General features: G+C 42.0%; 1 protein-coding gene across 1 annotated transcript in view; it reads left to right on the top strand.

Moving 5' to 3' along the window:
- Positions 1–2,084: 2,084 nt before the first annotated feature.
- RTF1 (RTF1 homolog, Paf1/RNA polymerase II complex component) overlaps positions 2,085–12,540 on the top strand; it is a 47,538-nt gene continuing 37,082 nt past the window's right edge. The window contains exon 1 of the mRNA XM_057723737.1: positions 2,085–2,282. Coding sequence (XP_057579720.1) covers positions 2,085–2,282 — 198 coding nt within the window. The remainder of the gene's footprint in view (positions 2,283–12,540) is intronic.

Here is a 12,540-nt window from a genome sequence, read left to right on the forward strand (position 1 = left end):
CTTGAGAGCAGGGATCTTGTCTTGGTGACTTATTCCTCTTATTCAGCATCTAGCTCAGTGCCTGAGCTCAGGCATATAGTAGATGCTTGAAAAATACATGATGAACAAATATATACACATGCAAACAATTTTGTTTTGATAAAGAGTGGATGGATATTTTGGGATGGTAGAATTTTACATAGTTTTTTTTATTCCTTTATGTTCAGCCCTTAAATTTATTTATAATAAGTAGGAATCATTTTTATAATTTAAAAAATGATTCTATTCCCCGAAAACCATTTTTAAATTATGATGAAAAATTCATACTCTGTGTAATAAGTGCACACAACATGGTGTACAAATTAAAAAACAAAAATCTCCCATTTCCAACACTCCTCCTCCAGCCCCTTCCTACTCTACTGTAATCTGCCTCCCCAATTATAACAATTATAACTGACATTTATTGAGTGCTTACTCTTTACCAGGAAGTATTCTAAGCACTTTTTTAAAACATGTGTTAACCAGCCTTTGGGGTAGCTAGAAACAAGGGAGGTGATCTGGTCATTTTCAGTCACCTTGGCCATGGGCTCAGTTCCAAGGATATGCAGGGGGAAAGAAGTCTAGGGGACTTCCCTTATGGAAAATCTTTTGGAGTAAAGAGATAATTGAGCCTTATTTGGGTTCTTTTCTCTGCCTGAATCCTGAACCCTTTTCAAGCTAACTGGCAGCAAACTGGACATGTAGGCATGTGTTTCGTTACAGGGATTGCTCTGTGTGTGATATATTTTCTTTTATTATTATTTTAAGGCATGCACATTTGTGATATAAACTTACTGGAGAAAATAAAATTTAGATAGTAAAGGGGAAAGGAAAAGGGAAACCAGACAGCAAGAACTCAGCCTGCCTGTGCCCAGTAATGATCCAGGGAAGACTGAAGTCTCTCAGGTTCACCATCAGCAGAAAGAATTAGTGGACTCGGAAAACTTCTGAGAATAGTTTCAAATTATTATTGCGGACGCTCCTACCTTATACGAAGTCATTCTTTTTATCAGCTGATCTCAACAGGCATAAAACTGAGCTGATATCCTACACACTCCAGTCTTCCAAACCTCCTCTCCACTTGTGTTCCTTATCTCCATGAAGGACCCATCAGCTTCCTAAGCCAGAACCTGAGCATTATTTGTATTTGGGACATCACCTTTTCCCTCTCCCAACTAATCTTCAAGTCCTGGTAATTCTGCCTTCCAAATTATCAGGATCCATCCACTTCTCTCCAACTCCACTGCTTCTTCCTTAGTTCAGGGCATCATCATCTTTTGCCAAAATGCCATCAACAGCCTCTGTGGTTTCCCTGCCTTAGTCTCCCTCCTTTTTAATCCATTCGCCACACTGCAGCCAGAGTAATTTTTTAAAAACACAAATCTGATAATGTCGTTCTTCAGTTTAGAATCTTTCAATACCAAACTTCAAACTTCCTAATATAGTTTATTAGGGTCTGAATGATTTGGCCGCTGCGTCCTTCCGCAGCCTCATCCCCATACACCATACCCTCTGTTCGGCCATAACGAACTTTCAGTTTCCTGAACTCAGCTTTTTCTATTATCGCTAGGTCTCTGACCAAGCGGTTCTCTGCTTGGAACTCTCTTCCCTCTATTCTTTTTTGAGTAAATCAGATGCATCTTCCAGGTCTCAGCTCAGCTGTCACTTGCACAGCCCAGGTGGGCAGATAGGCAGACTTCATCCCACAACAGGTGCCCTCAGCGTGGTCCAGCCGATTTGTGTCTCCCAGGAGGACGGCCCTGACGGTGCCCTCGACACTCCATCAGTGTAGGACAGTTGACAGCCTCCTTTGAGTGGACCCAGATGCTTGCCGCTTCAGTCCACGATAGGTAGGCACCCCATGAAGCTTCGGCCCCTCAACAGAGACACACCCAAGGTTTTCAGCGGCCCGTGCTGGTTACTGGACCGCGGTTCACTGCCCGGAACCCCGCCCGGTGCCCCCGCCTCCCACGCTGCGTCGGGGGCGGGGCGGGGCGGGGGCTCTGGGCGCCGGCGAACAGCGTGCGACGAGCGGGGGGCGGGGCCAGGGGCGGAGCGGAGCGCGCATGCGCGGTCGCCTTTGTGTGGGTCGAGCGGCGGCGGCGGCGGCGGCAGTGGCGGTCCCACTGGCAGGCGGGCAAGAGGGGAGTCCGGGCGGCGTCCGGCGTGGGAGCCGGGGGGCCACGATGGTAAAGAAGCGGAAAGGCCGTGTCGTGATCGACTCAGACACGGAGGACAGCGGCAGCGACGAGAACCTGGATCAGGTGAGGGCAGGCCGCGGAGGCGCGGGCCAGCGGAGCTGGAGAGCTGAGTCCCGGCCATGGGAGTCGGGAACCGGTCGGGCCCCGGGCCTCCTGGCCGGAGCCCCCGGCCTGCCTCGTGTCCTGAAAGCCGCTGCCGCCCCTTTCTGTCCTCCCCGCGGTGCCCGCGGCCCTTGGAGTCTGGCCGGGGCCTGGAGACGGAGCCTGGAGGACTTGGCGCCTTGGGCGGGGAGGCGGGGCAGGGGCCAGGCTGGTGGGCCTTGGGATCGGAGGACTGGAGGGGTCCTTGGTCTGCCGGGGCTAGATCGGGGCGGCAGGCTGCAAGCCAGGCGATCCGGGCACGAAGAGATAGGAAGTATCACCCGCCAACCCGGGAGACTGGGAGGTTTTGGAGGAGGTGCAAGGGTGATCGTGGGGCGGTGGGGCGGAGAGAGGCCGAGAAGGTGCAGGCTCTGGAAGATGAAGTTTTTCAGACAAGGGTGTGAACAGAGAGGAGGGGAACCTGTGCTGTGCTTGGCGAGTAATACTTAGCGTGGGCACGAATCTGTTTGGCAGCTAGGATCGTTTGTGGTTGAGAAGGGTCCCTGTTGAGATGTCAGACCCAAGACAGTTCTTGGGAGGAGGAAAGAGGTCACAAGTGGAGAAATATCTAGGGCGGCATGGAGAGACTGTGGCGGGGCCTCTTGGCCCTTTTCATGCAGCATCCCAGAATTCTTTCTACTTGAAAGATGTGCGGAACCATTGAAACTAACTTTGGTCTCACTGTCTTGGGGTTGCTTGAACTGTTATATACTCTAGAAAATACTGTAAGGAGAAATCTGTCCTTTGTAGCAGTGCTCCAGTGATACCAGAAGATACAAAGAGGGTTTTCCCCCACTTTTTGTGAGCAAATGATATAAAGAAAGGATATGCAAGAGGTAGTAGTTCTATAAGTTGAGTAGAGAGAGTACTGAACTTAGAATCTGAAATTTTTTGAGTTCTAGGCTGGGCTATGCTGTTTTCTAGCTATGTATCTTTGGTCATGACTGTAAAGTCTAGATAAAACATCAGCCTTGTGTATCTGATTGGGTCATTATAAAGGATTAAGTATTTGTAAGAATTAATGTTGGTACAAGCACTTGGAAACTAAAGCTTTTCTATAAATGGCTTCTTGGGAGTCTTTTGTATTAGGTTGGAGGTCTCAGGACTTAAATATATTAGGACATGAAAAGGGAGGACTTCAAGAAAGTGGGACTGAAGATGTTGAAAAAAAGAGGGCTGTTTTGAAAATGGTGATTTGGAGGTGGGAGGTGGGGAAGTTGTGGGGCCTGTGCAGAAGTATCAAAGAGCTAGAAATCTTGTTATGGGATAGGAAGTGAAAGGTAAATTGAAAATGTTCTCACCTGAAAGACTCTTGAAATTTATAAAAAATATATTTTTGACTGTAAAGGTTTGGCTGATAATTTTAGACTGGCACTTAGGAGGATTAGAACTGTTTTTAAAAAAACTATTTTCTAATCTAGAAATACAGATATTTCTGATGATAACATCAGCTACCATTTACATAGGGTCTGGGGTGAACTTAATAAAGCACTCAATTAACTGCTGTATTTATATTGTCAGGTTTTCAAATTATGGTGCCATTTCCCCCATTTTAGATATGAGGAAACTAGAGGTTGAAGATGTAACTTACCTAGATTCACACAAGTCGTTAGTGGAATTTCACCCCAAATCTGTGCTACTACAAGGCCTATACTCCTTCCACTATACCAACTTAATCTGTTTTTCATATTGCAAAATGAAAGTGATGTTTCATAGCCATTTTCTATGTTGCTAGAATTCACGTTTGTAAAGTATATTGAATAGTTTAGAGGAAATTGATACATCAGTTAAAAAGATTATTGGGGTGGGGGCTTCCTTGGTAAAGCACTCTTAAAACATCTGTTCTGGTCATGAATGAACTAAGCTATAGATTATTCTGTCTTTGGTGATTTTCCACAGAAATCTGACAAATGAAATGAGTTGAGAGCTTCCTTTTATAGTAGATTTTTTTCTGATCCAGAAAAAGCTTTTCCAAAAGTGGGAACTGGAGGGATTGCAACTTTAAACCCAACTTTATCTATTTGTAAAAAGAAATTAGCATAAATTTGTAAGTAATGCCTAATGCATTTTAACAACAATTTCAACTTCCTCCTTTTCAACCACTCAGTGGCATTCTTTTATCAGATGGGAACCAGATCAAAATTCCCTTTTCCTGCACATCCTAGCAGGCACCAGTGCCTTCTCTATTTGTTCAGCACTGTGCCAGGCTCTCAGAGGAATCAAAAAGATCTATGTTTTCTAGAAGTTTTCCCAGAGATCTTTAGCAGAAGTTCAAAGTCAGCCTGGATTTGGTGTCTTTAGGAGTCCTCAGAACACAATTAATGCTTTCTGGGCCTTTCCTCACCAAGTTGCCTTGGGATGCTCCATCTAGTTCTGGGTCTTCATTGGAGGCTATAAAATCGTATTTGCTGTCTGGTGTATGGTCCTTGTGGAAAAAGACAAACCATGACAAATCTCTGAGTGTCAAGTGTGAGAGTGGAGCACCGTTAGTTGAGATCCTTTGTCTCTGAGTTTTCCAGGTGGGAATCCAAGCCATTATGTCAGAAATATCTCCACCTTAATCCTTACTGAAAGTGAAGCATGTCAGCCTTCTGCACCGGTTTTTCCTGGTGGTGAGAGGAGGAACATGTGTGTCAGAAACTGCTTGGGTTGCTTGTTTAAGATGTACTTTGCAGGGGCTCCTATCCCAGACCTATAGAATCAGACCCTCAGGGGACTCTCTCCTCTGCATTTTTACCAGGTACAGCCCAGGTATTTATTTGTGTTAAATACTGAGACCACTGTCTGTATGCAAGTTAATCTTTTTAGTAAGACACTCTAAGTAGTTGGGAGAGAAATAGCTTCCTGTCTCAGCCATAGTGTGTACACATATAACTGAAAGAACTTAACAGAGAACTTAACCTTAACTTTAAGGTGGCAAAGCTGCTGGTTTTTCTAAATCTCTGAAGCTGTTTGAATTGTTGGGTTGATTTTTTTTTTTTAGGCCTGTTTCTTTTTTCCCTTTCTTCTTCTTGGTGGGAAGAGATATGTAGTAACTGAATTAGAATCCTTAAAATTTGTTTTAACTTTCAAAAGTTTTAAAAACTCAAACCTTTGAGAATTTGAAGGATTTATTTTAACACGTGCCCTGACAGTGACCTTATTTTTTTATGATGGCCACACCCTTTCTTCAACAGTTTAGAATTGCAAATCATGGAGATACTTGCTTTTGGTGCCTCTTGGGAAAAAATAACAGAATTTGAGCCAAACCTAGGCTTTTTTACCCCACCATGTAACTCTATGGAGATAATGTGTGCACTCTTTATGGAATAATATTTATGTAGTGGGTCCTATAACATGAAAAGCATCCAAGATAATAAAGGAATCAGAGTTGTCTATTCAGATCAATACAACTCAGTATTTATAAAAACTTTACTCTGCCTTTTTCAAGGGAAAAAAAAAGATACATGTATATTGGTGTGCTTTATTTCATAATTTTCATCTTTATTTAAAATACTGATTGTGTTGTCCTGTCCTCTTTTTCTCTGCTCATTCTGCTTCAAGTAGCCATAAATTAAAAATTTTTTGAAAAAAATAGGCCCCTAAGTATTTTCCAGGAATTATTTTAGACATTATGTGTTAAAAATATCATTGTTATAATGTATCCTTCCATAACCTTCCCCATAAAAGTTGGGAAGTTTAAAAGTTGTGCTTCTCACTAATATAGTCTTTTTACATTAGTCAGAGCTTAGTTTGGAGTCTAGGATGAACTTGTGAGGAATACTGTTAACATGTGAAGTTTTAAATTTGTGTCATAATGTTGCATCTAGCCTGATGTAACTCATCTGCCAATTTCACTTGACTTTCCTTTAGAAATAGTGCAGGGAAGATTGAATCCCATGGGAGTTTTAACAGAGAGGCTTTTAGGAAAAATTCAAAATCTCTTGTTTAACACCGGTTCTCTTGGGGTACCTATTTGCTGCCTTCCTAGACTGTAAGTTCCCCAAGGGCAAAGTTGTTTCTGTTTTTGTTTTTAATATTTCAATAAATATATTAGACAGCGCTAGGCAATAGAGCTATTGGGTGAACAAAATGGAAACAGTTTCCACCTTCAAGGAGCCTGGGTTGGGGGTGGGCGGAGGAAGGGACGGGGCAGGCATTGCTCAGAGAGTCATTTCCTTATACTTGCCTTCCTGGCTATGAAGGAAGAGCAAGGATGCTGTGAGAGTTTGACCGGAGACCGTATGCTAGCCTGATGGGAGTGACATTTAAACTGAGACCTGGAATATGGGTTAGGGACAAGGAGATAGGAGACTGAAGAGTACAGGGACGTGTGAGTGTTCATGGTTGAGGGACCAAAATGTACAAAAGCGTTGAGGCAGGAAGGACCTAGCACACTCATGAAACTGAAAGAAACAGAGTGACTGGGACATCACTAGTTGGAGGGAGAGTGGTACAAATGAAGCTGCAGAAGTAGTCTGTTTGGACTCTTTGAGGATGGAAAAGCCAATTTAGTGGATCTCAACCAGTATTAAAAATAAAAACAAAATTGAATCAAATAGAAAAAAATCATACGTCAGATCTTATAAAGATAAGTATTGTTTCATAAAACTTGTGTTTCACATATATACATGTATGTGTATACTAGATCATAAGGTATAATTTATCTTTCTGTGGGCTGGGATTAAAAAGAAGTTTTAAGCCACTGGCAGGTCCAGGTCGGCGATAGTAAGGACTGTAGACTTTATTCTGAGGGTAATGAGAAACCACTGAAGGATTTTAAGCTGGAAGAGGTGTTCCGATTTGTCTTTTGAAAAGTTTTCCCAGGCTGCTATATGAAGAGTAATCTGGAGAAGGGACCCCAGTTAGGTGGCAAAAGAGGAGTCCAGGTGAGAGATGGTGGAGAGCATAAATTCCACTAGAATGGAAGCTCTGAGCAGGCAAGGGTGTTTGTTCAATGTAATATCCCTGCATCTAGAACAGTGCCTGGCCTGCAGCATATACCTTGTCAGTATTTGTTGAATGAATGCCTGACTTGGACTGGTGAAGTTATAGAGATGATGGAAAGTGGATTCAGTTGCACATAATAGTCACTCTATAAAACTGAGAGGACTTGATGACTGATTGGATGTTGGGGGTGAGGAAGAGGAAGTTCTAGCATGAGAATCCTGGAGGAAGATACGGTTTAAAGGTGAAGAGCATGTGTTCATTGTTGGTTGTGTAGAGATTAAAGTTGTCTATAAGATATTAAAATGGAGACATTAAGTAGGTAGTTGAAAATAATGCCTGCCTGACACAGAGTAGACAATAAATCTTTGTTGAATAAGCAAGTGCTGCTCCGCATATCCACGGTAGAAAGTTAGATTCTAACTTTTCTGATCATAGTAGGATTATTCAGAGATAAAGGGACGCTGCCAGATTGGCAGTTCTTGCTCTAGCCCCTCTGCTGTAATACTGATGCCTCTTCTATAAGGCATGGAAATGTGCGTTCGTTAGAAAGTGTAAACACTTTGCTGGAAATTGGAAGGGAAAGTTGCCACATTTGGTGCCATTCATGTGAAATGTAAAGGAATGTTATTCTGCCACTTTGGAATTACTACTTCAGAAGGGTTTTTGTGTCTATGTTCATTGTTTTTGTTTTTTTTTAATGATAAAAATAGTACATGCTTGTTGAAACAGTTCCAGCAAAACAGAAATGCCTCCCTGTCCCACAAACGTATATGCACACAATGGCTCTGTTCCTTACTCCTGAAAAGTAAGCAATGTCTACTGTTGAAATGATGTTCTGCTATCAACAGTTTTCATATGAAAGAAAGAATAGGAACGTCTCAAATTTAAACCTCTGGGAATTACTACTCTTTCCATAGCATCTCTCAAGTCCTCCCACTTCTCTCTGTCCCTGTGGCTACTTACCTTGTCCGGGTCACCATCCATTCTGATGATCCTGCTGTGGACTCCTCTCTGCACTTCCTCCTGGCTTTCTAGTCTGTTCCTTGGTCAATCAAAATGCTCTTTTAAAAACCCTCATGGGATGGTTACTTCCCTGCTTAAAACCATTTGATGGCTCCCCACTCACTTCAAATAAAATTCGTTCTCCCGATCCTGCTTTATAAACCTGGGAATGATGTGGTTTCTTCTTAACCTTTAACCTACCTCATTCCATCACCCCACCCCCACACCCTTGCCTGTGAAGCTCTAGTCACACTGGTTCCCTTTTAGTTCTTTGGTTAAGCCAAGCTATTGCCAATTTCAGGGCCTTATCTATTCTATTTGAAGACCTCTGTTCAGAAGACTGCACCCCTGTCTCCTCCCCCTTAGTTTCTAGTCTCAGCCTAAATACCATTGCCTCAGAGAAGCCTTCCCTGAATCACCCTACTGCAGATAGGTTCCCCATTTACTTGATTCACTTCCTTCTTAGGACTTATCACTAGATATAATTGTTTCTTTACCTGTTTGTTGTCTGTCTCCCTCACTCGATTTTATTTATTTATTTTTAAATTTTTATTGGAGTATAGTTGATTTACAGTGTTGTGTTATTTTCAGGTGTACAGCAAAGTGAATCAGTTATACATAAACCCCCTCACTCGATTTTAAATTCCGGGAGGTCAAGGACTATGTATTTTTTCTTCATGACTGTCTACCCGGAGCTTGGTATATAGTAGGTGCTGGTAGGAGGGGAACTATCTGTCCTGGCTTGCCAGGAATTGATTTTCCCAGAATTCAGGACTTTCAGTGCTAAAACCAGGACAGTCCTGAGCAAACCAAGATGTTTGGTCACCCTAGCTTGTAGTAATCACTTACATTAGTTGTATTTGTGGAGTGAATAAGTGAAAAAGAGCTCAGCATGCTAGTTAGCTATAAAAAAAACCTCTGTGGTTTATCCATTTGGGCTTTTATTCTCCTTTTCTGGGGTGCAGAATACGTATCCCACTTTTGTGTGATCATGGAGGTTTGATTGAAGAGATGAGATTTAATTTCCTTCGAGTAAGTAATTTCCTTTAAATAAGTTGCTTTATCATACGTTGATTGCAACATGGCATCGCAAAAAGTATACTGCTTTTGAATGATGGGGTGGGGGAATTAAATCCTAAGTTTACAAGTCTTCTCGTATTGATGGATTAGAATTCTAATTTTAACCAGAATGATACTATTTTAATAAATCTTTCCTTAGTGCAATTAGACTTGCTTTATTTTAGGGTCTCAGTTTTGGCTGTGTCGTTTAGTGTTAAATGTGGTTTTCAAGCAATGTTAATGAAACTGCTCTAGGAGCCAGATGTGGCATCCTACATCGTCATGCTTATAGTGTGTTGGGCATTGGATTACTGTCAGCAAATCTTTAGTTCAGCTTAAATTTGATAAACTATGCTGGCACCCCACACTGCCATTCCATCCTAGAGGAATGACGAAGTAAATAGGAAGGTTTTCACTAGATATGATGCAGTACAGGGAGGATGGTGACAGAGAACCACTGGACACATAGAAATGTCATCTCAACCAGTGTGGCAGAGTGAGGCGGGCCGGCAGAGAGAGCTGTAGATGGCCCTACCCCCTGTGCATGAATCAGTATTACTCATAGATTAGCTCTTTTGAGTGTTGGTATTGGATAAATCAACCCCTACAGGTAACAAATCTGCTGATTTCTTCATGTGTGCAGTGTTGGCAAGACCTTTCTGTTGCACGTTAGTGTGTTGAGCTGTATTTATGAGCCCTCGGAATATAAAGCACTTAACCGTGAAGAGTAGCTTTGCTATGAGTTTCCCCAGTAACTTCCTACACAATTCTCAGCTTGTGGAAAGGGTATCTTTCACACTTTTTAAGAAGACGGTGTTTGCTCTCTTGATACTGTTGTTAATAAGATATTCAGTGTCACAGAAGAAGGACTGCCTGTCGGATATAGTTGTTTGCTGATGGAGAGCCATTTGTTAGGTTTTTAATATGAGTGAAATCTCATAACAGGAAGACAATACTAACATCTTAACACTTTAGTTACAGTAACTTTTAATGGATATCTACTGCTTGTAATATATCTACTGCTTGTTTTAGGAAAGGATTTGATTGCCAGCATATCCAAATCCCTGTTATAATGAGTTGGTATAAAAACAGAATTCTAGTGTATTTGTGAACCTCAAAGGGTCAGCAAATACACTACTAACCAGAAGTCTTTGTAATTTTCATAAATTTGCATGAAGGTAATGTGGAAAAAAGGTAATAGTAAAGGCCATACACACATTACCATATAAACCAGCAGTACCACTCCTAGGTATTTATCCAAGTGAAATAAAAACTAATGTTTAGGGACTTCCCTGGTGGCACAGTGGTTAAGAATCCACCTGCCAATGCAAGGGACACGGGCTCAGTTCCTGGTCTGGGAAGATTCCACATGCCACAGAGCAACTAAGCTCATGTGCCACAGCTACTGAGCCCACGCACCACAACACTGAAGCCCACGTGCCTAGAGCCCGTGTTCCACAACAAGAGAAGCCACCGCAATGAGAAGCCCATACACCACAATGAAGAGTAGCCTCCGCTCGCCACAGCTAGAGAAAGCCCATGCACAGCAACAAAGACCCATCGCAGCCATAAATAAATAAATAAATAAATAAATAATAAATGAAAAAACAACAACTAATGTTTACACAAAAACCTGTACATGAACAAACAATTGCCCCAAGATGGAAACAACCCAGATGTTTTTCAGCTGGCAGATGGATAAAGTGTGGTATGGCCACACAATGGAATACTGCTTAACAATAAAAAGAAACAAGCTGCTGATAGCTGTCCCAGCAACATGGATGAATTTCAAATGCATTATGCTAAGTAAAGGAACCAGATTCAGGACATCCCTGGTGGCTCAGTCGTTAAGAATCCGCCTGCCAATGCAGGGGACATGGGTTCGATCCTTGGGCCGGGAAAATACCGCATGCCGCAGAGCAGCTAAGCCCCTGCGCCACAATCACCAAGCCTGCACTTTAGAGCCTTCAAGCCACAACTACTGAAGGCTGCATTGGTTAGAGCCTGTGCTCCACTACAAGAGAAGCCACCATGATGAGAAGCCTACACATGGCAATGAAGAGTAGCCCCTGCTCACTGTGACTAGAGAAAGCCTGCAGGCAGCAGTGAAGACCCAATGCAGCCAAAAATAAATAAATTAATTTTTAAAAAAGAAAGAAACCAAATTCAAAAGACTGCATACTATATGATTCCATTTACATGATATTTTACAATAGGCAGATTTATAGGGACAGAAAACCGCTCTGTGATTGCCAGGGGATGGAGGGAGAGAGATGAAGAGCACTAACTTCCTGAAAAGGCTGAAGATCATAAATGCTCTACTTTTTCATACCAAAGTGGTAACTCCTATTGACCAGTGCAGATTACAGCAAAATTTGCGGGGGCATAAAGCTGTCCTATATCTTGGTTGTGTGAGTGGTTCATATGTATTTGTCAAACTCATAGAACTTGCATAAGAAAGGATAAAATGTACTGTATGTAAATTACACCCTCAAATTTTTAAAAGACTGTAAATACACAGACATTGCTGTAATTTGCATTTGGTCATTAGGAGTTAGCATTTTGGTATGAAAAACTAGAGTGTTCTTACGATCTGAAGCCTTTTCAGGAAGTTAGTATGCTAGCTGTAATGAAATGAGAAGAGTAACATTTCATGACTGCTTATGAGGGAGAGATTGTGTCAGCTGTTAATCTGAGAAGGTCATTTTCTCATTCTGGCCAAGGAGGGTATACTCCTAAAATAGAAAGAGACTGCAAGAAGAAAACAGATATTATATAGCAGTCTGTTTTTAAAAAATTTGTCTTGGCACTTAATCTATAATTGTATAGCACCAGCATCATCAAGGAATCATACTGCTAGTATTTGTTAGTTGTATTTTTCTTTTTTTGGCACAAGGGGAAAATGTAAACCATGATTGAAATAGGAGCTAGGATTTTATCTGCCCTGGTTTGAATCCTGGCTCTATCATGTACTAGCTGTATTACCTTGGGTAAGTTACTTAACCTCTCCTGCTCCTCAGTTTTTTTATCTTTAAATGGGCAAGATAAGGATACTTACCTTAAGGCTATTGTGAAGATTAAATGTTAGATACTTAGAAAAGTACCTGGCATCTAGTAAGTACAATATAATTTGGGGCTGGTATTGATATTAGCAGAGAGCAAGAACCAGAGTAAGTATCCTTTTCTTGTG

Source organism: Hippopotamus amphibius, chromosome 2 (genome assembly GCF_030028045.1).
Source record: "Hippopotamus amphibius kiboko isolate mHipAmp2 chromosome 2, mHipAmp2.hap2, whole genome shotgun sequence".
NCBI lineage: Eukaryota > Metazoa > Chordata > Mammalia > Artiodactyla > Hippopotamidae > Hippopotamus > Hippopotamus amphibius.